The following is a 27,121-nucleotide window of genomic DNA, read 5'->3' as shown; positions in this document are numbered from 1 at the left end:
AATGTAAACAAAGGAAAAGAAAAGAAAAAAGAGAGGAGTGTAGAAATGTGTGTAAAAGTTGTTTCCAACTAGCGGGAGGAGGTGGTACTGCAGGCCACCAGCTCCCCTAGGGTAGACACAGACAAAAATAAAATAAAAATTAGCAGAATTGTTGATGAAAATAAGCAATAATAACAGGAAAAGGGTTTGGTGTTTTTCAGCGTAGGACAACTACAATCTCACTTTCTGGGTTTTTAAGAAAGGAGAGTTCAAAACCAGAGAGATGAGATGTGTTGTTTTAAGCAGCGATAAGAATGATCAAAATGTCTCTCAGTGTGTCACTTGCAGGTGAAGAGCAGACCTGGATCAATTTTCCATGTGCAGCAGTTGGAAGAAAATTATAGGTTAACACCATTAGAAACACTCAGGCTGAGTTTTGGCTGAATTGTTTAACAGCTTAACTTCCACGTGTTTGTCACCCTGAGAAAACAAGCTCCAAGAATCTCTCCCTGAAGACAAGAAGTGCAGTTCCAGAACAATGACATGGATATAAAGAGCTCACAGCAGGCCAAGAGACAGCAGTATCCTGAGCAGTGAGAGGTCTACCAGCAGCACTTGTGCAAAACAGCATCAGCATGGAGGAAAAAACCATCATGGATGGATGGATGGAGATATGCGTTTCCAACTAGCTGCAACTTCACTGTGCGTGAAGGGACCTTTGAGAAGACTGTTTGAGTGTGACATTTGCCACTTTTGGAGCAAAATGGCAAGATGAGACAGTGGAAAACACAGGACAAAGCTGGAAGAGAACTGACTGCCACTGGTCTGACAAGGAGTGGGGAGAGGAGTCCATAGTGGGGCAGGAGGATGCATGGAGGAAGGCTGTTTTAGTGTGGGAAACTGAAATTTGGGTTTAGGAAACTGGGAAGAAAAAATGACTGCCTTGCGTGGAGAATTGAAAAGTGTCTGGAGCACTGCAAAGAGGAGAGCAGGCCTGCACGATCGGAATTGAAAGCGCTACACAACACTTCGTCGGGAAACGATTGCAAGTGAGCTTCTCCACATTAAATGGGCTCTGGAAAAAGCCACTTATTTGGGACACAATCAGATAGCAAGTCCCTGTCTAAAAGGTTCAGCGAGGTAAAACAGTCTAAATTCTTCTTTTTCTTTTTTTTTGAAATGGCGTCATATTGCTGGCACTTGAAACTTAATGCGACATGAGAGGTTCTGCTATCAGCAATTTAAAAAAAAGGGGAACTGACTGGACTGACAAAAGCTTGACTGACTTGACACCAATGTGCAAGATTGCACCTCCACCCAGACAGTGACAAAAGGGTGGATGTATGTATGTATGTTTCTTTTTCACGGGAGCAGAACTGTGACAGCAACATCCTAGGTTGCATGAGCTTTGGGCCATGCTGACTTAACCTTTTAAATGCCACTTTCTGTGTCTTTGTGAATTTACCAGCAGTGTGTTATTCATGACCTTGTTTTGCTTGCAATGCAGAGGTCACTGTGAGAAAGTGTGCATACAGATGCGCTGCGCTAACATCTACATCACTTTTTCCACAGCAGAGGGTTAATCATGTGATCTAATCACATGATTTACAGCAGGACACACCACTGGCTAATGTTTTTTCTTATGACAGGGTTACAGGCCTTGAGTGGAGCTACTCCAGGGGAGAGGCCCTGGAATTTTTAAGAGACAATGCGCAACTTTATTGTGCATGTTTTATTGCGTTAAGTTGACACATGGCAAGGGCCATGTGGCAAAAGAGTGTTTTCCGGGGGAGCTTTCATTTTTAAATTGCAGGAACCGTGACATGAGGGATATGGAGGGACAGACTGAGGTGCAGGAGGCCAGGAGAGAGGCCTCAAGAGGATCAGTGAGGAGCAGAGACCACTTTCAGCACAGCTGATAACCCACAGAGGGCTGTGCCACTGGGCTTCCTAGAGATCGTCCCTAACCCTAACCCATAAAGTGAAAGAGTTTCTACATTGACAATGAGGAAGACTACAGGAGTGTACGACTTGCTCTGCTCCTAAATCTACAGCGGCATTGGAACGGAAACTGAGGGATGAAGAGAGCGTGCCAAGCTCCAAGAGTGACAGCGCAGAGGAAGATCGGGGTTGGAATTATGACTCTGTAAATGGCACAGGCACCAGGAGCCATGACCGTGACTGGGGAATGACTGACAACAAAATGCTGTTTCACTCTGCCATGCATACTTTGATATTCTGGAGAGGGCCTTTCCTCTGTATCATTGTTGTTGCCATTTGCATGTGAGAGCTTAGATTGTGAGGATGATTAAAGATGACCAAAGGGTGGTGAGAGAACAGTGAAGTGAGGATACACAGTGTGAAACTCCTTTAAGTGTACAATAATGTTGATGTGATATACAGAATGTCAGGAAAGAAATTCTGTTATTAATGTGATTCTTAAGGTTTGATTTAAGAATCAAAGGGTGGAATTGTATAAGAATTTCTTTTATTTATGTATTAATCACATTATTTTTATTGTATAATGCCTTGGTGCCACTGAATTTTAGCATGTCTCACACTCGTGCAGTTAGACAGAGGGTGGGGGTCTGGTAAGGAAGTTGGGGGAAGTAGACAACTCCACAGGAAGAGTCTTTTGTCCCCTCGAGGACTCTGGGAGGTAGCAAGGGAGTGTGAACCTTAAGGTGTGAAACAGCTGTGTACTGCCTTTTGTTCCTGAAGAAGGAGAGAGCCATGCTAGGCTCAGGGGAGACTCTGCTGACCGTCTGCCCTGCGATGATGCAGGCTCTCCACCAAGCTTAGTTGCAGTCGCTTGTCTGCAGGCTTTATTTAAACGGAAAACTTCCACAACACCCCTCAACATTCAAACACATTTTTAATGTCTTCCTGAAAGCCTGAAGAGCTAATCTTGAAGACTGCTTAAAGAAGAAAATTTGGAGAAAGTTCATTCTGTGTTGAAGAGCAAAAGTGGTCATACCAAATATTGATTTTCATGCTCTTTAATTTATCTGTTTTTCCTTTAATGTTTTATTTTCATTTATAGCTACATGTTTCATTAAATGTCTGCATCTATTTCCCAAGCAAAACATCAGGAAGTGAGTGATGGCTCAAGACTTTTGCACCGCGCCATATCACAGGATAAATAATTTAGCTGACACACCTGCTTTTTGACATTTAACTATTAAAGCTGTTTAATCCAATCTAATGCCATGACTTACCCTGGGTTTGTGTGCACTTTTGTTTTCGAAAAACATAGCGAACTAAAAGTGAAACGAGTAATGCAGCTTGGTGAGCATGCTTGTGACTTAGTAAAGTAGTGCATACAGGTAGTGGGTAAAACCTGAACATAATCATCACTTCAATGTTTCCTACCTGGTGCACATAGGTTTAATAATTTATTAGACTGTGCTTGAAAATGTAGTGCTATTAAAAGAAAGTTACAAAAGGTTAAGCGTTTAAGCTTTTTTCCTCAGCTCATTCACTCTGATTTTGATATCTTGTCGTTATATATTTGGAAAAAAAAATTCTATAAGCAGCTTTAATCTTCTCTAAAAATCCAGACATTTTTCCTTTAAAACACATCTCACCATCTGTTCAGGAACAGAAATGAAAACCCAATGTGTACTTTTAATCCATTCTAATTTAATTTAATAGACTACATGTGTTGTTTCTAAAAAATCAACAATATTATCATTGTCACTATCAGCCAGTGGTTTCATGGTCTTAGAACAACCCCCAATCTCTTGTTAAATGTCCGGTGTGAGATGAGCCCCGCCCATTCCAGCATCACAGATCCCCAGCGTCAGATAAGCCTATATAAAAGATGTACTCCACTTCAGCTGCACTAGATGAAAAGACCTGCCTGCAATATAAGTCTGTTTTACAAAACCTTCCAGGGGATTTAGCAGAAGCTTTTATTCTTGAAGGTTAGTGGATAAAGATTTTTTTTAGTACTCTTAAAACTATCTTATGTGAAAAACAGGGAATAAATAGGTTCCCTTTATTTCTTTTACTGCTTGTTTGTCTTTTTAGTTTATATTAAAAAAAAACAATCCTTGCTTTTTTGGTCTCTATTTTATAATTGACAAAGAGGAAAGAAGCATAGATATCTTTGAAGGAAAATGAAAAGCCCCAACTCTGTGCCGTGTTCTTGAATGGATGCAATTAATAGACTGCTGGAGCACAGCTTCCAAGCCTCCTGACAGAGCCCCGTTCAGACCATACCATCGGCACCACAGCTCACTCTGATGGGTTGCTTTATCTTCAACAGTGGAAATGTGACTTTGCCTGGAAGGAACCCTTATACTGTGCAGACCTCTGTGCCTCTAACAATCCTGGTGGGTATCCTTATCCTGCTAACACTGTTTGGCAATGTCATGGTGGTAATTGCTGTGATGACAAGCCGAGTCCTGAGAGCACCTCAGAACTTATTTTTAGTCTCTCTAGCATGTGCAGACATCCTGGTTGCCACTTTAGTGATGCCATTCTCTTTAGCGAATGAACTGATGGGTTATTGGTTCTTTGGGAAGGTATGGTGTGGAATCTACCTGGCTTTGGATGTTCTTTTCTGCACATCATCCATTGTTCATCTGTGTGCAATAAGCCTGGACAGATACTGGTCTGTCACACAAGCCATTGAGTATAACCTGAGAAGGACACCACTCAGGATTAAAGGCAAAGTCTGCTTAGTTTGGATACTGGCAGCTCTCATTTCATTTCCTCCGCTTATCACTGTGAAAAAGGACAAAGCAGACAGTCTTGAATGTGACATTAATGGTGAGAAATGGTACATCATATTCTCCAGTTGTGCCTCCTTCTTTGTACCCTGTGTCATTATGATTACGGTGTATGTTAGAATCTACCAGATTGCCAAGAAAAGAACAAGAGCCCCACCTGGAGAAAGGCAAAGACACAATGGGAACTCAGAAGACCCAAAGTTTGGTTTGGACACGATGGAGAGAAAAGACAGAGAACAGAGGGAGGTGAGAGGAGAAGATGGTAAAGAGGCTAATGAGCTTGATGTGGAGGAAGAACCCTCCTCTTCCGATGGGAATGAAACAATCCTATGTTCACTTACAAAGAAGAAGGCTATGAAAACAGCAAAAGTGACTCAGGTGAATCCCGGTGAAAGCGCTTCAAAACCACAGTCGGAGTCCCGCGAGAGAGGGAGAAGGTGGAAAGGAAGGCAGTACAGAGAGAGGCGCTTTACATTTGTTCTGGCTGTAGTCATGGGAGTGTTTGTTCTCTGCTGGTTCCCCTTTTTTTTCACGTACACGCTCACTGCTGTGTGTAACAAGTGCTGTGTGCCAGAGACCCTGTTCAAAATGTTCTTCTGGTTAGGTTACTGCAATAGCTCACTAAACCCCGTCATATACACTGTATTCAATAATGACTTCAGGAAATCCTTTAAAAAGATCCTTTGTAAAAGGGACAGAAGAGTGTAATAAATACTTTTATGCATTCATTTCAAACACAAAAGGGCGTTTGGTCATACATTTATCTGTAATTGTAACCTTTGAAAATATTAGACAATATTGAATATTTGAAAAAGAAAAGGGCATTTTTTTCTGTTATATATTAATGTTTTATTGATACTAAGTGTTAGTTTTTGCGATATTAAATCATACTTAAATCCATGATGTGCATTTGCTACACAGCTCGTATTATATTTGGACAACCTGTGAGTTAAGGCTTTGATATTGTGAAGTTGTATCAATGTTGATGATGCACATTTTCTACATGTGTATGTTGGTATACAGTATTTAAACTGTGTTTGTTTTTAGCTTCAAAGTTAATAGCTTGTAGAAGACAGTAGAAGCATATTGCAACACAGTCTGCTCAACATATGCAAAATTGTCCGTGTTGGTAATACAAAAGCAGACATTTGGCTTAGACGTTACCACAATAAACATGCCATGGCTTCATCAAAGTGACTGTTCACGGAGTAGCTGAAGAAAATGATTACTAGTGATAATTATACATTACTGTAAATCCACAAGAATGTCAAAGGCGTGTAAATAAGCATATAAATATTATGTTTGAACCTTAGTGATGCGCTCACAGCAGACTGAAGAAATGCCACATTGATGCACATAAGCTTCTCTGTCTATGCCACTTGAATTAAAAACATAAACACATTTAAGAAATGTAGATAACTGTAAATGCTACAATATTGCCAATAAAAACATTCATACTCTGTACAGTACAATCAATAGCAGCAAGTCATAATAACAAGTTGCACCCAAAGGACGCTATCCCCACAGCACAAACTATTCTCAAACAACAAATGCATGAATAAGACAATTATATGAAGAGAAAATGATGCCTGGGAGGTACGGGTGGCAAAACAATATCTAATTCAGTTCATTGTGAATTATAGTCCTTCATATCAGGATATCATTAAATCCTTCCCCTGAGTCAAACAGAAGTCATGGAGCAATAGAAATATGATTGGCTCCTGCAAACACTGTGAGGTTAATATCCACACGTGCTTATCAACGTGTTGTTATCCTACTTGGTGTGTTATCACCATTCATTGTCTTGTCGCCATTTAACCACACTTTTCAGGACACTAAAACCTTTCTTTATAGTTCTAATTCCAAGCCACTATCAGCCTGTGAACCTGACATAAAGTAAATAAGCCATCCATAATTGTTTTAACTTAGCAAACATTTCCACCCCCAGCCACCTCTCATACAACAGAGTGATTCCCATGGCTTGTTCTTTGGGACTCTGGTGTTTTGAGATTCCTGTGGTACACATGTGTGGGTTCAGCCATGTCTCAGAGTCTTAAAATACAGCATCCATTAGGAATGGCAAACTATCGACCTGACTGTCGAATGTTCCCACGAACAATTTGTCAAAAGGAATAAAAAAACCCACTGTAATGGAAGCTTTGTGGTAATGAGGGTTTATTCGATATAAATCATAATTTCTAAAGGGTCTGCTATAACAGCCCTAATAAGAATAGATTATCGTTTGAAACATTTTGACAGGTATCTGCTTGTATTAGTACTACAAATAAACATAAAAAACTATTTAGTACTATAAAGTATTCAAAACAAATATTTCTACTGTTGCACATCAATATGGTTTGAACGATGAAACTGCAGTGATTGCCATCTGAATTCATCCTTTAATTAAAATGACAATTCTCCTGGAGTCTGCTGCTATGCTTGAGCAGCAGGATGCATAAATTACATTTTTAACACACTCACCAAGCAGCAGAGAAATTAAATGCCAAGAGGCCCATAACATTACTAGGCCAAAAGATTAATGCAAAAGTAGAAGTCGTGAAGTATAACAAGAGTTATATGTAAATCACCAAAATACAGACAAATGTTGACTGCATCAAATATGGCTGGATGTTTTTTCAACGTGCTGTGGGACTGACGGTTGGTTAGATAAATAAGCACTTACATTAGCTAATCTCAGTGTATGCACACAGAAGACCACTTGCACGGTCTGCAGAGAGAATGATTTATTTCCCTCTCTACAGGCCACAGAGCATTGCGATTTATGCTTCTGACACCAGGGCTTATAAAACTATCCTTTATAAGCTGCTTCTGGCGAAAGTTCTTACAACTTTCACGCAGCTCTCTGCTCAGCTTCCATCATTTTATTCTAATTTCCCCCCACTTACAACTCAATAAGTACTCTTTAAAGCTGCTGGCCATGTATCTCAAAGGGGTCTAACTTAGAGACAATTAAAGAGCACTGAGAAAAGTGTGCATCTTGGATAAACAAGGACTGCCAAGGCAGGATTGCACAGAGTCAGAGAAACATCAAGGCCACACTAACAAGTTTAAATCATAGCTGGTGATGAATAGAGTGTTTTTAATTGAATGTTGGGTCATTCATTATGGATTGAGCACAATGCATCATGCACACTGGGGCATATAATACTTCCTCCCCCCTGAATTGATAAGGATGCAAGACAATCAAATTAGATTCTCTGGGATGTAAGCAGCAGGAGCCTCCTGTTTAATTTGCCTCATGATCTCACTGTGCTCACATTGCATCCAAAATAAATATTTCAATCCCTAGTTTTTTTTGTCTAATTATGCAGAAGATAGCTGCATTTTTCTTTGTGAGAAATTATAAAATGATAACCCAACATAGTAGGAGGAAAATCAAAAATATGGACGTTTCTGCAATAGCTTTGCAGCCCAGTGTTTTCTGTTTTCCAAGACTGGTGCAATTAGAGACTATTTTTGATCTCCAGAAGAAAACCCCAGGGAAAAGAGGACCTCAGCGAGGAATAAAGACCGCCAAAGTGCATGGATAATGTGAAGCTGAATAAATATTTCAAATATGGCAACAAATCAAAGTTCATTCTTTGGGTCGGCCAGCATAGTCTTTACTAATTCATGCTTTACTTTAATCATATTTACCTCCTGTTTGTATTGAGCTACAGCAGAAAATCCCTGCTTAATTATTCATCAAAACCATCAGCAAATTCAGTTAACACGAGTTTATTTCACAGTACCTGATGATTAGATTGTAGTTACACAAAAGGTACCTTATGCAAGTGCTACTTGAATGAGAAATATAAAAGCAGTCCTGCTTTTAGCATTTATCTATTCAATTCAATTCAGTTTTATTTATATTGCGCCAAAAAACAACAACAGTTATCTCAAGGTCATTTATATTTTACAGTAACACAAAGAAAACAGAGAAAACCCCAACAATCATGTGACCCCCTATGAGCAAATGCTTTGGCGACAGTGGAAAGGAAAAACTGCCCTTTAACAGGAACCAGGCTCAAGAAGTGGCCGCTATGTTAGCATTTATCTCTGCATAAATGCTAAAAGCAGAGCATAGGTGAACACTTACTGCCAACACCATATGATGAGTAGAACTGTAGTTGTACAGCAGTTTGTAAATGAGTCACATTTTTGGGTCAGCTCTTTGTCTTTCTTGGATAATAAAAAGCAACTTATTTTATTTTATGAACCACATGTGCTTGAAAGTACACTCTGAAGAAACTCTTTGGGTATGAGTATGTGTGTGTGTGAGAGGATAAGAAGGGCAAATTGATGGAAAAGGTGAAAGAGTGAGCTGTTTAGGTCCTATTATTCTGACAAATTTGTGACCTCATAAATGAGAAATAATTTAATAAAAGTCTGAGTCTGAAAACAAGTTTGATTCTTTTTGTCAAGTCAAGCTGCTCTGCCCGCTGGGAAAGTGCCATCACCGTCTGTAGCAATCTGCAGCAAACCTTCACTGATACCGAGTGTAGCTCTTGCAAATTTCCTACTCCGGACATCATAATTCTTCCTGAATCATCTTGTCCTGTCTGTAGTATTGATTGTATTCAATCCTTGTCTAGCCTTCCCACCTCCCTCCTTGCACACTGCTTCCACCAGCACCATCATATGCTCCCGGATGATGTCACCAAACACACCCACAAACATATAAGTGAACTAAGCAAACACCAACTCCCGATCAAGCTTGCAATAATTTCTGTCCTCATCAGTCAGACACCCAACCATTAATCTCTACACCAACACACTGGTATAACAAGGTGGATAGATGTGTGGCTTTATAGGCTCACAACTCCAGCAAAGTCTCAGTCTCAACTTTATCTCCTTTTGAAAGGCTCTAAAACGACGAAGCAAATTTACTGCTGGTATACACTAACTGGCCACTTTATTACTTACACCTTACCAGTACTTGACTGGACCCCCTTTTTGCCTTAAATCATTGTGGCACAGATTCAGCAAGGTGTTGTAAAGATTCCTCAGAATATCTGAGTTAATTTTGAAATTAGAGCATTGGGCAGTTGCTACAAATTTGCTAACTGGACATCCATGCTACAAATTTCCCACATAATTTCCGCCACATCCTAAAGCTACTCTTTTGGAGATCTGGTGACAGTGGAGGCCATTTGAGCAGTGTAAACAAATTGTCATGTTCAGGAAACCAGTCTAAGATGATATGAGCATTGTGTCATGGTGCATTATCCTGTTGGAAGCAGTCATTAGAAAATGAATACACTGTGGTCATAAAGTGATGGACATTGTCACAAACAATACGCAGATATTCTTTGGTGTCACTGACAAGGCATTTTCACTCAGAAAACTAAAGCTCACTGGGAATTTTCTCTTTCAGACAATTCTCTGTGACCCTTAGAGATGGTTGTGTTGGAAAATCCCAGCAGATCAGCCTGTTTCTGAAACACTCAGCTCAGCCGTCTTGCAACATTCTCTGTTCAGTGTCACTTAAATCACCCTTCTTCCCCATCCTGATGCTTGGTTTAAGTTTAAGAGTTGCTTGATTGGCTGCCTAGATAAAGAGCCATTGAGCAGGTGCACCTATTTGTTTAGTCTAAGTAAGTAATTTAGTGTAAATTACAGTATCTAATTGTGAAATAAAAACATGACAACATGCAGACAGAATGAAGGCAATATCAGACAATAAAAATAATTGCCAAGGATCTCACTTAATATTTGAAAATTAGGTCCAAGTTAAATCCAGTTAAATATTAGTGTAATTTACTAAAAGTATTTTAAAGATAAAGCAAGAATAAAGCAAAATTTAATTCCAATTAGCCTAAATGTTTTTCCAGATGCTTTTTTCAAAATGTAAAGTTTACATGAAAAATAATGAATCTCTTCAGCAGGATGTTGGAGTGGTCCATGCCTCTTCCAGTTATGAAGAGCTGCTTTAATCTGTCTAAAAAGGACATCATTGCTTTACTTTGACTGCTGCATAACAACACATTTGTAGTAAGTTATTACCACTGCAGTAATTTGTTAATACCATGTGATGTGGAATCAAATGAGCTAGTCTACTGGTCCTCAGAGTAACTCCTGAGGATATTGAGATGAGTTTCATTCTCACTTCTCAAGCTAAATGCTGTGCGTAATGTAGGTATTTGGCTACAGCCTAAGATTTATAATGGAATATTTGTAAGTGCAAATCTGATACGAATGGATAACAAAATTATAGTTTCAGTCTGTAAAAAGCATGCATGGCTAACTCAGTGAAAAAGCTTGTCTGTTTTGTTGTTGTTGTTGTTGTTGTTTTTAATTAAAGGATAACATAATATGCTATCTATATTAGATACAATAGTTTTATTAATGTTTATAAATGTTTGCAATGCAAAGTATTGAGTACAGAAAACTGTTTGGATAGTTTACATGGCAAAATTAGAAAAAAAAATGAACACACATTTATTTATTTATTTATATGAAGTACAGTGTCTCATATTTTCAGGTCTCTTAAGTCTCTGAAAACGTTGCTTTGGCTTGTACAGCCTTAGAGTCTAATACAGTGTCTGTGGCCTGCAGTGTTGATAGCTGCTCTCCTTGATGGCAACAGTGGATCTCACAGGTATGTCTACAATAAACACACTGCTAGGCCTAGTAGAGGTGGCATTAAGATAAGCATGAGAGCCACAACCTGGGTAGGTGGTACAGATTTATAGTATTCCTTTTTCTTTGTGAAATATTTTGATTACTGGCCTCTTCTTTTGATGTTTTTTCCTAAAATGTGGTTGATAGCAAAAGTGTAGAGACTGTCTATTGGCTTGCAACCTGAGTGGAACGATGTGTTCCCTGTTTTTGTGCCACCAGGTATTATTGTTCATGCACTAATGATAGGTTTTCTTATACCACAATTTGTTAATACGTTTGCGGTCTGGTTAATGCAAACAGGAATTTGGCTTTCTTCTACCCGGAAAGCAGTGCGTCTGATAAAAATGGCAGATTATCTACACAGATTAGTGATAGGTTTCCAGATACAAATTTCTGGTTTAATTGAATACCCAAAATTGGGACTTCCTTCCTTGGCTCTTTTGTGAATATTCCTTATATCTGTCTGTACACATTAGCTGATAAATCCAATTTATGCACTTTAATTTGGAAATATGTTTGAACTGAGTTTGAGGTTTGAGATATTTTTCTGTACTTTTAGCTGACATCTACATCTAGTAGAGCTAAATGTTAAAAAGATAAAAGGTGGAACATCACTAGCACCACAAACTGAAGCACCACTCACTGCATGCTTTTGCAAACTTCATTTCTCATAAGATATCAACTGTTTGGTAACAAAGTATTTTATCTGTGTTTTAAAATGATGTGGTAAACTGTGTAAACCTTTGCCTGCGAGGAAGCAGTACACAACCCATAATAATAAGCCCCCACAGTAATGCAATTTAGGAAGAATAATGAGCCAAACTAATTTCCATGTCCACAAACATAATTGTATTTGCAAGTCCCAAATTTGAGATTGTAGATTTGGACTAGCCTGTTGAAGAAACTGTGAACAATAAATACAGTATAATATATGTCTAACTGTTCCCAAACAGCATGTTGTTATTCAATTGTTGGTTGAAAGAATAACTGTACAAACGAGTTAGCATTAATTTAATTAGGTTGCTAGACTATGGAACTGACACACAGTCATGCAAGAGTAAAGATCATTGATTATGAGTTTTACACTATGAAGTTGTGTAACTTTCAAGTTAGAATCCGACAACCTCCTACGAGCAGGTTGGCGACAGTGGGATGGAAAAACTCCCATTTGGCAGGAACAGGCTCAGGGAGGGGCAGTCATCTGCCACGAGCAGTAGAGGGTGAGGGAAGGGAGACAAAACAAAAGGCACCCTATAGAAGAAAGCCGTAGATTAATTATAAAATGCAGATTGGTGTAGAAACACCTTCTGCAAAGCATGTGACTTTTTGGTGACTTGTAAATTTCCCTTTTGAGTATGGCATTATACCGGATGACCTTCTTCTGACTATAATAAAAAAGCCTTCACTTCATATACAAAGGGTAAAAGCCAGACTTTAGAAAAGTGCATATCCTGCAGAACAAGTCAAAATGTGGGACATTGTCTGAAGCTGTGGGATAGGGGGGGGATCTGGTCATCCTAGTTATGACTGCCCTCTGCAGACAGATGTGTATAACTGCTGCAGTGAAGGTTAAACCAAAAATGTGAGACACAGTCAGCTGACATAAGCACATTTTCTCTGTAGCGCTGCTTGCATAACATTTTCACAAATAACTCGGATACGTGTTTATCGAGGTGGGTCATAAACCGTGTCCTTGTATGCGGGCGTGAACGCGCATGAGCAACACGCAGGGAGAGCGTGGCGCGCGTGCTCTCCTTTCCGAGCCAATCACATTTTAGATAAACACAATGTTGCGTCATTGTTATTGTGGTAGTTGGAGCTCCAGCTGCTTGCAGGCATTTCGCCACCATTTCGCTGATATATAGGCCTTTAAACCTGCGGAGACTGCATTATACCGCTGCAATGTCACTACCGGTGGACGCTTCCTCTGACGAGAGTCTGCAAGGTGAAGTATTTACGCCAAATATATATTTGCCAGTGTTGTTGTTAGCGGTAGACGATAGTTAAACACCACGAGTAAATAACGTCACCTAGCCTGACCACGTGAAAAGCCAGTCGATAGGGGTGTTTGGCTAAATAGCGAGATTGAATCTCAACTCCACATTGATTTATATACCTATAAGACGTGTAGACACAGCTATACAGGGTAGGCCATGGTTCTGGTCAGTTATTAAGGCTAATCTGCAGTGTTGCCACGATGAAAATGCCTACAAGCTAAGAACAGTCCTCATTTGGTTATTGTTCCTCTATGCGCAGAGACTGCATTCCCATCCTAGCCGAGATAGGCCTGTGATGTAGTACTGGATAACCAGGATTCATGTTTAAAGACTTTGCATTTGATTTAAGGTTCCTGGGTTGAGCTGCATTTCAGTGGGAATGGCTCCCAAAGTGCCAGTCAACAAGGAAGCCAGGAGCAAATTCCCTCATCCAGCCTGGCAGCCGACATGGAGAAAATGTTGCTAGAAGCACAGCACGAATCAGGCAGGAGCAGCTCCAGAGGAAGCTCTCAGTGCAACAGGTTGGTGGGGGTGGGCAGAAGGGGGAAGAGCAGTTCATGTTTTTCCTCTGTTTGTTGAGTAATATGAAGAAGTCGTGAGCTGAGTTTCCCTTATGTGTTTTCTTCTCCTTCTTGTTCTTCTTCACAACAGCCCACGCAGAGCACAGACCCCGCTTCTTCTGTGGAAAGGCTCAGAGGGGAACAGCTCACAGGTACATTAAGCCTTTCTCACAGCAGAAATTTGGACATGTTATAGCAGGCAAGGGAAAGTATTCTTAATTATAATGGCGTTCCACTTAAAGGAGGTCCTTACTTAACAGCTGAGTCGGGCTTTTCCTGCTTAGACAAGTTGAAAACAATCTGTTTTCTTTATATATAGTTTTATGTTTATGCATTATTCATACCCTTGTTAAAGCTAAATGTATTGTGACATAATTTTATTATTATTATTATTTTTAATTCTTGTTTTCCACCTTTTAGTCAGATGAAGATTTCCAAGAGAGAATACGGGAAGTTGAGAACCTGATGAAGAAAAATGCTGACTGGATCTGGGACTGGTCTAGCCGACCTGAGAACAGTCCACCAAAGTAAGTAGTCATATCACAATTAGAGATAATCTTTTACCCCAACTATAATTATTACATGCCATGATTTGTAATTGTGATTCATAGAATTTGGAATGATGTCTGTGTGAGCAAAGGTGCCGGTGTGACATTAAACTGGCACTCACTTGATTTTAATGTATTCAGAACAATGAAAAATTAATGTGTCGCTCTGTAGGGAGTTCCTGCTGAAGCACCCTAAGCGCTCAACCTCTCTCAGCATCAGGAAAACCAGCGTCATGAAGAAGGGAGGCTTTCTCTCTTCTGACTTTCTGAAGCTTTTCCTTCCATCATTTATCATTTCCCACATACTCGCTGTTGGCTTAGGGTAAGCATCATCATCTAATCTTTAACTCAGGCAGTATGTGAAAACTAAAAACACTGTACGGGAACCTCTTGAGTTGCTGCAGAAACTGTTGACCCACTAGACCTGATGTATTCTATTTTCACATAAATATTGGGATCATTTTACATGCACTTAAAAATGGTATTTGTATATTAAATAATGACCAATCAATAATCTCTTAACATTTGCAGGATAGAAAAACGACAGTGTCATCACAACAAAACACTGAAATATATGTAAAAAACAAACAAACAAAAAACATAATGATGTTTAGAACAATGCCTGACTGGATAAACAGCAGTCCAGCTCAGTGTCTGACATTTAATAGGTTTAGGTGAGATACTCCCTGAAGTATATCAACTTCAAAATGACAGAGAATATAATTGTCTTTATTTAGCCTGTGGTTATTATTCTATAGAGCATTATTTCAACACATCTTATTTTGGACTTTTGCATTAAAAAACTACCACATAAACTCACTGGCCACCTCATTAGGTACACCTTAAACAGATTGGTGGAAATGTTCTTCAGAGATTTTGGTCCATATCAGTGATGCTCCGCTGGTATGAAGGGGCTCAAAGTGTGCCAAGAAAATATCCCCCATGCCATTACAGTGCCACTACCACCAGCCTGAAAACTACAGGATGGATCTTTCATGTTGTTTATAGAAAAATTCTGTTTTATAACAAATGTTTTTCCAATTTGTTTTTAATGTCCAGTTTTGATGAGCAAATGCAAATTAAAACCTTAGTTTCCCATTCTAAGCTGGAGAGGCAGCGCTTCTGCATACCTTGCTTGTAATGAGTTGTTATTTGAGTTACTGTTGCCTCGCCATCAGCTTGAGGCAGTTTGGCCATACTCCTCTGGCATCAATAAGGCATATTCAACCAGAGAACTGCTGTTCAAGTTTTTCTTTTTCAGGCCGTTTTCTGTAAACCCTAGAGATGGCTGTGTTGGAAAATCCTACTTGATCAGCAGATTCTGAAACATTTAGATCAGCCTATCTGGCACCAATAGCCATGCCACGTTCAAATTCCCTTGAGTCACCTTCTCCATTCTGTTGCTCGTTTTGAAATTCAGCAGGTCATCTGGGCCATGTCTACATGCCTAAATGTTTTGAGTTGCTGCCATTGGCTGAAAAGTTGTACCTAATTTGGTGGTCATTGAGTTTGCATTTTACCTGGTTAAAAAACTATTTCAGTAGATACATCTAGTCAGTTGTGTTTATGTTTTAAAGCAACATCTTAATTTCTCTTGTTTTCTTCTTTCCTGGTAGGATATATATTGGAAGGCGCCTAACACATCCTAAATAGGATCGTGGCGCTTGGCACTACCGCATCAACGTCATGCAACCATCTTGGCATGCCTTAAAACGGGACCTTCTAATGATCAAGGGAAATGTAGTAGCCATGTGACATGATCCAGTTTAATTCAGTGTTCCACATTTCCCACAGCAGTGTGGAGAGTTGAGGGATCAGTCATTGCTGTTTTTTGGGTGTAAACCTCTGAACACAGCAGTGGCCAGTCCACTTCTCCTTGCTGCAGTCCCTATCCTGGACATGACTGTTTTGCTGCTTTTTGCTCCTAAAATTCGCACACTGGGGGGACCTATATATATATATATATATATATATATATATATATATATATATATATATATATATATATATCACTGCGTTTTCTTCTTTTGATTGAACTTAAATCACTTTTTTTAAAAAATAATGCAAGCAGGTTTTTAGAGGAGGCAGATGGCTCAAAGAAATTTAACTTGACTGTTTTATTTGTTTTGGGGAATCTTTAGAATAGTTAATAGCACTCATTACTGATTGCTTAGTTGTGCAATGATAAATTGTGATTTAAAAAAAGAACAAACAGCATAGAAATGGCATATGTTCATCATCAAAAAACATTAAAAGTGTGAAACGTATGCATGACCTTAACTGTGTTACAATTGATTTAATTCACAGCGACGCAGAGCAAGCGAAAAGCAGATGAACACAATTAAAATTTTATTGAACTTTGGTCAAAATAATAAACAAGTGAATACATTGCCACCATGTTAGGAATCAATGGACAAAGACAATGCATTATGTGTTTTTAATTTCATCAGTATATTTTGTGTAGTCAACCTTCATTTCTGCATTCACAACTACAGAGATAAGATCCACATTTGCAATATGCGGTTCAAATTTGGGTGACATCCCTAATAAATGAGTAAGGGCACATGTATGAGGCCTGTCTTAATGTCCTACTTATCTCGTGATCCCGAGGCACTCTATCACAAACTGTATGGTGTGCAATTTCCTCCTCGGTGTTTTCATAGACAGCCACGTGTAGCAGCAGTATATGAGGACATAACTATAAAATAGGATTTACAAATAATGCACATGAGGTTTGTAAAACATTGGGGGACGTAACTTGTAGCTGTCACTGATAGAAGTAGGTATTAAGGCTGCAGATTCCCTTTGTCCTGGACCCCATCGTGTGCAGTGTAGTTTCCAGCCTGCATCCTAAACATGAGCAAAAACTAGAACTTGAATCTCTTGACACAAACACGTTATAGGTTGTCTCCAACAGTGGTTCTCAAACTGGTAGCCCCGAATGGTATTTCCTTAACAAGGTTTTCTTGAGATCTGCTCAATAGACAGTGGTGTGACTGGAGATTTTTCCACCTCTCTACAACATAAAAACATGCAAAGCAATAAACATGTTTTAATACATACTTCTAAATTTAAAAACACGTCTGTAGATTTAGTTTCTTTTATTATGTGGATGACAAGGTGTACTTGAGTAGATACAGTCAGTGAAATTATGTCACCGTATTGACTGGGGTAAAATAAGAGAAGGGGGTAGGGGTGGGGTTCGGGGGGAGAAACATGTCCGCTTTTCCAAATTCATGGCCTTTTCCACCAGTTGTGTGGCCTGAATACATGACCAATGGGGGAATGTTACAGTTAGGCTTATTGGCCATTCATCCGTGCTTCAGAGGGCCCAAAAACTTTGAATTGATGATACAACCTTGACAAGACGTCATTTTTAAGTACTTCCAAGAGTTCTGTCGTTAAATTGTGAAATGAAGGCTTAAAATGTCAACACAAACACCAACGTTCAAGAGTTTGACCTCTAGGGAGTGCCGTTCTGTCAATTAGACCCGAACTGGGCTTTCTGGGTCAGGGGGGCATGTCGATTGCCCTGGTGCCAAAGGCAAAAACAACCTAAGCTCAGACTCAAAATAAAACAGGCCTATGGATCAACCTCCTGTGGCAAAAAAAGTAGACACGTGCTTTCAAATTCTTCACCAGGAGGACAACAAGGCTGTTTCTTCTTATACAGATAGACAAGTAGTAGGCTTAACTACACAGGTACGGTAAAAGCCCTATCCTCTGGAGCCCCAAATCTTCTAGTTGATTTTGTCCTGGAAAATGTACAAGTTGTTGGTGGCTGCCACAGCTATCACGTTATCTTTGGGGTGCCAGGCAGTGTGGAGGATCTTCTTGTTGAAGTCCAGGCTGTCCACGCTGATCTCGTCCTTCTTCCTCTTGCCACCGGTGGACACTTTACGTGGTTTAAGTGTGGCCCGTGGTTTGCTGCTCTCTCGGGATGCCTCCAGTGTGATGTCCCGCCTGGTGTTCCGGTCAAACATTCGAAAGAAGTTGTTGTAGGAGCCTGTCATGATGGCACTGCCGGAGAGAGTAAAAAATAAACTCAATGTTTGAATTTGTTCCAGTAACACCAAAAGTTTGACCACCGATTGATATAACTTATAAGCCGGGAACAACATTTATAAAAACAGTAGTGAGTGAAATGCTTGTCCTTTGCAGCAGGAAGGAAACATACCTGTCACTGCCATTCCAGCAGCACTCAAACTTGTCAAAGATGCAGTCATTTTCATACAAAGAGCAAAGCTTACTGCGAAGATATTCATGGACCTGAAATGAAACAATGTAAAGGGAACTGTTCAAAGCTTTCTTACATAAAACATAGCCTTCTGCATATTTAATCCATGTTGCAAGGCTAACCGGTACCTATCAGCCTCTATTAGGAGTTTGCCTGTCATTTCTTGATAGACCATATCCCTATTTGGTTATTACTGACTTTAGGAAGTCTGACAAAAATTCTGACTTATATCTGAAAAAGCACTATTTCAAGGATTAATCAAAGTTGATTTTTAAAAAAATAAAAACCAAGTCCCAGAAAAGATCACAAGTGTTAATGTAATTTAAAACTGAATCCCCAGAAAAGGATGTTTAAGCACCTGATACGTCTCCACTGGCCTGTTCTCCATGTTGAGGTCCCAAACTTTGACGGAGAGGTAGTCACGTGTCATCATATAGCGTCCGCTGTGACTGAACTTCACGTCTGAGATGGAGGAGATGATCTCAGAGAAAAAGGATCGGCTGCTGGGATCCTCTGGTTCCTCAAAGACTTAGAAAATAAAGGGAAAGGGCGAGGGGGGAAATCCTCAAAATTCTTGAATGAATCTTTATGAGCTCTTAATTGAATTACAGATCACGACAAAGAAATTAGATTAACAGGTAACAGATGCATCTTTGAAAAAAACAAAAAAAAAAACTAGACAAATTGTCAGACTAAGGTTAATTTCAGAAATCGCTGCACTTTCGAATTCTCTATTTTCCAGACAGACCGATGGCTTCACTACAATACGGTAGAAGTACTTACACTTTGAGTGCCTATCGCAGAGCGCTGCCGCTCGCATGTCACACAGGCGGATGGTTCCTTTGCTACTGCTGTACACAAATACATTGCATTGATGTGGATGGCACTCAGCAGCTGTGATTACTTCTGTCAGTTCCTCCATGTTGGCGGGCTTGATGTCTACAATATCTGTTAGCACACTGTTAAGGAGCTAGCGGTCTTATATTTTACATTGATGCAATGCTATTAAAACTTTAAGACACATCTAAAAATCAGCTTTCTGATATAAAAAAAAAAAGGATACTAAAACTTCTGTCTGTGATTTCCAAGTGCCATAGATTTATTCTTAGGTCATCTGCAGAGAGGTAAGTTTCATGATCACTATTTACAGAAATGGAATTAATGTGATAGGTGTGCGCATTTGCAAAGATCCTCCGTGGGCTTGCTTCTACCATGAGATCCATTGGCATCAGTACTGGTACCTGAAATGTACAACAATCAATTTTAGAAAAGTTATCACATAGAGTTATGCTCAGAATGAGGCAGGTCTGAGGGACGGCTAAACACACCCGTAAAGAGGTGATTCTAAAGGGGTCTCTGAGTCGTCCGTCTTCGTCTTTCAGATTGTAACCTTCTGCTCGTTTATCTCTTTCACTAATTTTCCACAATTTGATAGTTTTATCTGAGGAAAAAAAGGAAAGGCTTTAGGAGAGGGAACATAGCGTTTCATTATCAACAAATAAGAAAAAGAGAAAAAAGCTCTTACCATTTGTTGAAAGTAGAAAGTGAGCAGCATTTTGTTGTGGTAGCCATCTTATTTTATTAATTTTTTCCTCGATTTCTAAACTTTTCAAATAATCAAATTCTGGCTCGTGACTCTGAAAAGTGCTATAGACGTTGTACTCCCCACGCAGGTGTGGACGATTCTTAGACTGAGGGGGAAAACGCAACAAAAACAACACTGTAATCATGGTATTGTTTAGGGCATTAAAAAAAACAAAAACAACAACAGCAAAAAAAACCCCAAGATTTCATCATTACCTGTTCATATTTTTGCATAAATATGTAAAAAAAAAGAAAGAAAGAAAAAGCTCATTACAGAAAATAGCACAATCAACAACAAGCAAAATAAATAAATAGAAATACATTTTCGGCCTCTCCGTTATTTACAAGTGGGGTGCCCAAGTGGGTAACTCCTTATATTTGATTCTGCATAGTAGACATTAGTTGGTCTTCCTGAGACAACCCCCAAAACCCATAGACCAAGTACATCATGGAGCCACATGTAGATTTTTCACAACAGTTCCATTATGGAGTACTGATGTGAAACACTATGATCATGGCATTGTGCTTTTTGAAATGCCCTAAACAATGTTTAATAGCACATTTTCATCGTAACTTTACCATATTTTCCATAAATATATGAATAAACTGAGAAAAACTAAGATAACACCTTCCCATGATAGTCTAGTACCTTAATATTTAACCTTAAAACCAAAATAAATAAAATATCCAGTTTGAATACCACTCACACTTTGTTCCTAGCCAGTGTTTCTGACAACTGTTTACTTCCTAAAATTTGCATGCAGCCTTCAGTTCTTACATGTAGTTTTATTACGCATTACATTGTTCTGTGCTGTACGATGATGAATGCATCTTATGGTAAATATGAGCACAACAAGACAAATTCATATTAACTGTATTGTTGAAATGGATACAATAAACTTGGTCTTTTATATGTAGTGTATCCCAGAGAGCTCATTCTGCTCATCTGGATGTTGCGTTTTCAGTGGGAGGCATTCATCCAAATGACTTCCTCAGTCTCAGCTGAGTGCAGGTTTCCCCAACCTTACAAACACTACATTTGCATGATGATCTAAACTGGTGCCACTGACTAACAATGGGCTGTAAGGTCAGTTTTATGATCATTAATAAGCAAATACTGCTCAGAGAATATTTAATATTTATATACAACAACAGCTTAGGGCTTCACTTCTGGAACGGTGTTACTGCTGTGTGAGCCTTACCTCTTGTTCATGCTGAAATATCACTACTCTGCCTCCCTTGTCTCCAGTTGCCAGTAGCTCTCCAGAATAGTTGAACTCAACTGTTGAGATTATGTCAGCTGAAAAGACACAAATTGGTGTGAATCAGACCTCACAGCTCAGCTTCCGCACTGTAGTTGGAATGGCAGCTAGAATGCTACTGTGATGGGCTGCAGGCTAAGTCTGGCCCCACTGTTCTTATAGAAAATGTAAAATACCGATAACCACATAAAATCACGTACACCCATTAAGGTATGAACGAAAACAAGCATGATGTCACTCGACAATTTATGGACGCAGCACATTGACGTCACGGGCACGGTCGCTCCCCCTTTAATAGTTTAGCCACCACCTAGCTCATAGCGAGCTAGCGACACACAGTAATCTACAAGGAAAGGACGTTTGTGCAACTGATCCACAAACAGGTCTACACTAATCACGAGAGCAGTCCTGCAAAAAAGCACGCGCGTCCATCCGCCGTCAGCTCTCGTGCACCTCAAGTGAATCCCACAGAAAACCATCATCAGACCACCTAGCTAGCTGCCCACCACTGTAGCCTAGCCGCCGAGCTAACATTAGCCACATACCTTCCGCAACATCTTCATCTATCGCTCCTTTTACTTGAGAGAAACACCACTGAAAATCATTTCCTCCTGCAACTCCTGCAAAAAGAAACCAGGGTTAGTGTGATTCCGGCTCGCCCTTCATCGGGCGGTAATAATGACCTGACAGTGACACAGTTTGACAACTAGCAACTTAGCTTGCCAGCGCTAACGCTGGTTAGCCAAGTTGCAGATTCAGGCCATCACACACACCAAGTGAGGTGGATCCTTTTCCCTTCCTTTAAAAAGTAGCTTACCCGCCATTGCTTCATTTAGCAGCTCTTGTTGTACACAGCTTCCAATGCCTTATCAACCAGTGCGGCGCGCTCGGGGAGATAGATAGCATCCACAATCAGTGTGAAGACTCGGGTCCAGATCTGTCAAGACCACGGAAATTATCCGTGATTTTTTTTTCTTCCAAAATGGCGCACAGTACATGGAGAAATGACGTCATGCACACATGCCACATCCTGACTCCATCCATCCTCCTGAGCATCATATCAGTAAATGTGCATTTTCACTGGATTTTATATCCACCCAGCTTTGTTTCAATGAACTGCATGTTTTACATATATGGTTATTGAGGATTTTTAATCCTATTTCGCTGCCCACTAATGAGCAGGACAAATACAATTTACACATCCTCGCGGGGTTCTTTTCACTGTGACTGAAATAAACAGCAACACATGCAAAAACAACTAAGAAAATCTACATTTTTTCCAGTCATATATCCACAGAGCAAATATGTTTAATTAAAATGATTTGCATAGTAGCCTATGAGTTAAACACATTTTTGTTTGCATGTTGAACGTTTTTTGACGCTTTAAAAAATATATTTTTATTTTTTATATTTTACATGCAAAGTGTGATTTTGAGTAAAGCGTCACTTTGAATTATAGTGACAACATGTAGCACCTCAGCCTGTATTGGATGGTCAATCGGTGACATCTAGCGGCAAAACTGAGAAAATTCAGTTTACTCCGCCTCCACTATATAGTTTTCACTCTTTATTTTAGTCTGTATCCTTTTCTATTGTTATATTTCTTCACGAAGATAACGGTAAAAAGAGTCTGACAAGTCCAGTGAAAACAAATGCAAGCCAGTGTTATTAGAAAGAAGCCTGCCACTCAAAGAATACAGATTTTAAATCTATGAGAGAATTTCACAACAATGTAAGTGAGCCTTTTAAATTAGTTTTATAGGCTAAAACTGGTAATTCTGCACATGCAATTTCAGTTTTCTATGACCAAACAAAGGTAACTTAGATAATGGTTTAAAGTATATTAGGTTAATTTGATATTATTTCAAATACTCAGTGTGATTTTTTTAAAGCTACAAAATAATGTTTTAGCTATTTTACACAGAATCAATGAAAAAAATATGCTGTGTATTTATTTTTTAAATAGATTGTCTGCAGCGTGATGCATTGCACACAGAAATAACTGCTATAGATGGTGTATTTGTTTTTTTTATTAAATACATATGATGATATATATACACAGTTGATAAATGCAAATAAGATAGATATGAAAAAGCATAGTCTAAAGCTTGTTTTTATTCAGTTATCATAGCGTGTGTTTTTGAAGCCAACTCATCACTTGCACTGACTTGAAGTTTGATTATATATATATATTTTCCCCATAGTTTATATTTGGTTTTTGCAGCTGCACATTGTCCAGGAGGTGGCAAGAGAATAAAAACGATGTACCCTCGAAGACCTGGGCCAAATCCCACCAAAACCTTCTCCCAAGCTACACATCGTCTCATCACTCACACAGAGTCCCACGGGAAGAAGCAGAGCAGAGGCCTGGAGGTTAGGAAGACTCTCTCACTCCCTCACTCTCTTTCTCAGTACACCTATATATCTATATTTAACTATCTATACAGGTACAGACATATCTATATATTTGTCTATAGAGATATTTATATAGATATATAGATATAAAAGTAAATGTTCTTATAAGGTGTTGGGTCAACACCTGCCACCAGAACAACTGCAGTACTCCTTGGCATTGATTCTGAAAGTTTCTGGAACGCTACCAGAGGAAATACTTTGATCTATCTATCGATCGATCGATCGATCGATCGATCGATCGATCGATCTATCTATCTATCTATCTATCTATCTATCTATCTATCTATCTATCTATCTATCTATCTATCTATCTATCTATCTATCTATCTATCTATCTATCTATCTATCTATCTATCTATCTATCTATCTACATGGACTGCATTGCACTTTTCTTGCTCACTCAGTTTAACATTATTCCACACATGAATACATAATGGGTGTAATTTATGCATTTTCTGAAAGTGCTGTCTGAAATGCAGTTGACTAATGTCAGTTTACCAGAGAAACTCTACAGCACCGGCTTGTGTATTGATCTCATTTGCAGTTAGTAGATGTGAGGGCATTTAGCTTTAAATTAACAAAAGATGGTCCACCAGTGTTTCATAAAACCATCATTATTTTAACAACCGCTTAAACCTTTTAAAACACCCTTGACTTCTACGTGTCGAGCCCTGTGCACCAAATGGGTTTGTTGTGTTTTGTACTTTGATTGCTTAAATGTTTGACTAAGTGGACCACTGTGTCAGTCATTACTTTGTGAATACAGTACAAACACATCATGGTTTGAAAGCAGTAGGTGTGTGGGTGTAGACGCCACACTGATGTCCAAATCAGAATGAAAAATAGGGCTTTTAAAAAATTAAAGAAATTGCTGAATGGCGATTTTTTGTTAATTTAAAATGTCTCTTTATAACGTGTTATACATTGAATTAAACAAAACTGCTGTCCCGATAAGACTGCATTATTAAAAGCAAGCAGTTTCTGTTCACCATCATTGCGTGAACGTGTAATGCCCGAATGCAGCCTAATTTATGATTTAATAAACCGTACAGCTTAATCGTTGTGTGCATTCGAAATGTTCACGTTTGTACGAGTCGAGCGTTGTGGCTGTGACTGTGTGTGTGAGTGTGCTGCCGTGCCGTAGCTTCATCAGGTATAAGGAGAGGTGTTGACTTTATTCCGAGCCTCCAGTAACACCACTGACTCTGATAGTTCCCCATCCCTGTGGGAATTCATTATAAGACAGCTAGAGGCTGCTTGTGGATGGTTACTGTGCTGCCCGTATGTTAACTTGTCGCTATCGCGCAAGGCAAACATGTGGTGCAGCTGCTTTCTCTGGCTGTGGGCAACCTGGAGAGATTGATTGGTGAGCCTTCTGTTTTATCCAGGATCAGGGCCACATTCAGTAGACATGGTGCCTCCGGAGAAGCAGCCATTTTCCCCAGAAAATATGGCTCATTACCAGCACAGACAAAATGAAGGTATATTGACTTTTTAACATCTTACAACACACCTATTCTTGGCCCGTTTAACAAAAAGCGTTTGTTATCCTGGAAATCTTTACTTCATCTTATTCCCATGTTACTGAATACAAAACCAGCGCTGATTTCAACATGAGCTAATCATGCCCAGGTTTAGTTTGCCAAAAATCACACACATCGCAGCTACTATCCTCACCTATTTCTCTTTGAATTTACACACACAGTCATGAACATAAATACCCATGCACATTCATTTTTGCCCGGCACGCACAAACATACCCTTCCCCCACATTTGGTCAATCAGACAGTTTTTAACACAAACCATTGGCCAGTGGATGTGTCTGCTCTGCTCAGGGGCATAAGCTCTGTCCAGACCCTGAGTCCTAACACACACACACTCTCTCTCTCACTCAAACACACACTCTCACACACACACACACACACACACACAAACAGCAAAAGACAAACACAATCAATTATTCAAGACTCTTGTTTTGGCTCATGTGTTTTTTCTTATTATTTCTGTTCTGTTGTCTCTATAGTATCCTCTGGCAACCTAACAGCCAGGAGGCCAGATGAGTGAGATATGAGGCCTGATGACTTGAGGTCTGTGTATGTCTTTGTAATTTAGATGGCAGAGTATAATTTGCATGCACAGCCTTCAACATCGTCTCATTGTCTGAAGGAGATTATCCTTGCGGCTTGCCACAGCCGCGGGTTGTCAAAGACCTGGCTTCTAAGACAAACCTTTGTCTCCTTGTTTATTTCCCCTATGAGTGGAAATTTTCAGTGTGGTCATTTAGTGTAGCTGAAACTCACACTGAAGCACACAAGCGATCAGTGAAAACAGTACACCATCCCTTATCATAATCACAAGTAGCCCTTAAGCCCTGCACCTTTGCATGTACGCTGCAGTATGTAGTGTATGTTTTACATACAGGGACTGTCATTCTTCAGTGTGCAAATTTGTGCACTAGATGGCACTATGGCACTTATTATTCAGTGCCAACAGATCATTTCCATTTTGGAGGGTGTGTGTGTCTGTGTGTGTGTGTGTGCGTTGGTGACAAAAGTGATGATCACAAACAGCTTGTTTTCCCAGACACGATGTTAATGCTATCATTAAGAACCCCATACCCACTCTTTTTTATGTATTAACTCTTTTGACCTTTAAGCAGAAAACACTTGTTGTTGTGCATAAATTTTATGTGAAGTATTTTTGAAAAATACAAAACCGGACTAGTGTTGTTGACTAAAGTTTGTGTCTGCTCTAACTTGACACATTCAGAGATTTTTTTTCTTTTTAGGGCTCAGTTGAGCGTCAAACAACTCTCCTGAAACAATCAAAACAGAAAAGAAGCACATTGTAGAGATGTATTATATGTGAATCCTTGCTGCGATGATGTCCTTGTAAGAGATCATATTGTAAATAAGATGGGTTAAATTGCACTTGTAGCTTCCTTTCAAACAGTCAGGCTACTCTCGAGGGGAGACAAGAGAGCGCTGCAGACTCTACCTCTAATAACGCTAGACAATGAGATCCCAGCTCATAACATAGGCCTCCACTATATAGAACAAGTAGTGGGGGCTTAGCAGCTAATAAAGTGGCAAGTCTTCAAATCCATGTCAGAAGAGCAGAGTGCCACGGGGACCTTTCATAACACTTGTATGTGCAGGTTCCAGTGCAGTGTAAAGGTT

At 39.5% G+C, this 27,121-nt stretch overlaps 3 protein-coding genes across 3 annotated transcripts; 2 read left to right on the top strand and 1 right to left on the bottom strand.

Moving 5' to 3' along the window:
- The first annotated feature begins 4,136 nt into the window (after positions 1-4,136).
- Positions 4,137-5,423, top strand: LOC134640401 (alpha-2A adrenergic receptor-like). The gene has a single exon (XM_063492197.1). It carries the CDS (start codon positions 4,227-4,229, stop codon positions 5,421-5,423), a length of 1,197 nt encoding a protein of 398 aa, XP_063348267.1. The 5' UTR covers positions 4,137-4,226.
- Positions 5,424-13,108: 7,685 nt separating this feature from the next.
- bnip4 (BCL2 interacting protein 4) lies at positions 13,109-16,711 on the top strand. Its single transcript, XM_063491080.1, has 6 exons — positions 13,109-13,284; positions 13,686-13,857; positions 13,988-14,048; positions 14,317-14,423; positions 14,617-14,766; positions 16,061-16,711. Exons 1-6 carry the CDS (start codon positions 13,242-13,244, stop codon positions 16,095-16,097), a joined length of 570 nt encoding a protein of 189 aa, XP_063347150.1. The 5' UTR covers positions 13,109-13,241; the 3' UTR covers positions 16,098-16,711.
- A 60-nt stretch (positions 16,712-16,771) lies between these two features.
- On the bottom strand, positions 16,772-22,505 carry ppp2r2d (protein phosphatase 2, regulatory subunit B, delta). The gene is made up of 10 exons (XM_063491079.1): positions 22,345-22,505; positions 22,073-22,147; positions 21,468-21,565; positions 20,207-20,372; positions 20,010-20,122; positions 19,745-19,922; positions 19,465-19,629; positions 19,040-19,209; positions 18,622-18,713; positions 16,772-18,464 (listed from the first exon to the last, which is right to left on the bottom strand). Exons 1-10 carry the CDS (start codon positions 22,349-22,351, stop codon positions 18,185-18,187), a joined length of 1,344 nt encoding a protein of 447 aa, XP_063347149.1. The 5' UTR covers positions 22,352-22,505; the 3' UTR covers positions 16,772-18,184.
- Between the last annotated feature and the right edge of the window lie 4,616 nt (positions 22,506-27,121).

The sequence above is a fragment of the Pelmatolapia mariae genome, linkage group LG13 (genome assembly GCF_036321145.2).
Source record: "Pelmatolapia mariae isolate MD_Pm_ZW linkage group LG13, Pm_UMD_F_2, whole genome shotgun sequence".
In the NCBI taxonomy this organism is placed as follows: domain Eukaryota; kingdom Metazoa; phylum Chordata; class Actinopteri; order Cichliformes; family Cichlidae; genus Pelmatolapia; species Pelmatolapia mariae.
The sequence above is the reverse complement of the archived record's forward strand: the minus strand, read 5'-3'. Positions and strand labels throughout refer to the sequence as shown.

Bases quoted from the DNA above. Each gene is read 5' to 3' on its own strand.
- LOC134640401 (XM_063492197.1), top strand. From the start codon at position 4,227: ATGGGTTGCTTTATCTTCAACAGTGGAAATGTGACTTTGCCTGGAAGG.
- bnip4 (XM_063491080.1), top strand. From the start codon at position 13,242: ATGTCACTACCGGTGGACGCTTCCTCTGACGAGAGTCTGCAAG. The intron at 13,858-13,987 runs GTTGGTGGGGGT...TCTTCACAACAG, and splicing joins GGAAGCTCTCAGTGCAACAG to CCCACGCAGAGCACAGACCC. The intron at 14,049-14,316 runs GTACATTAAGCC...TCCACCTTTTAG, and splicing joins CAGAGGGGAACAGCTCACAG to TCAGATGAAGATTTCCAAGA.
- ppp2r2d (XM_063491079.1), bottom strand. The intron at 20,373-21,467 runs GTAAGGCTCACA...TTTCCCCCTCAG, and splicing joins TATTTCAGCATGAACAAGAG to TCTAAGAATCGTCCACACCT. The intron at 18,714-19,039 runs GTGCTTAAACAT...GTTTCATTTCAG, and splicing joins GGCCAGTGGAGACGTATCAG to GTCCATGAATATCTTCGCAG.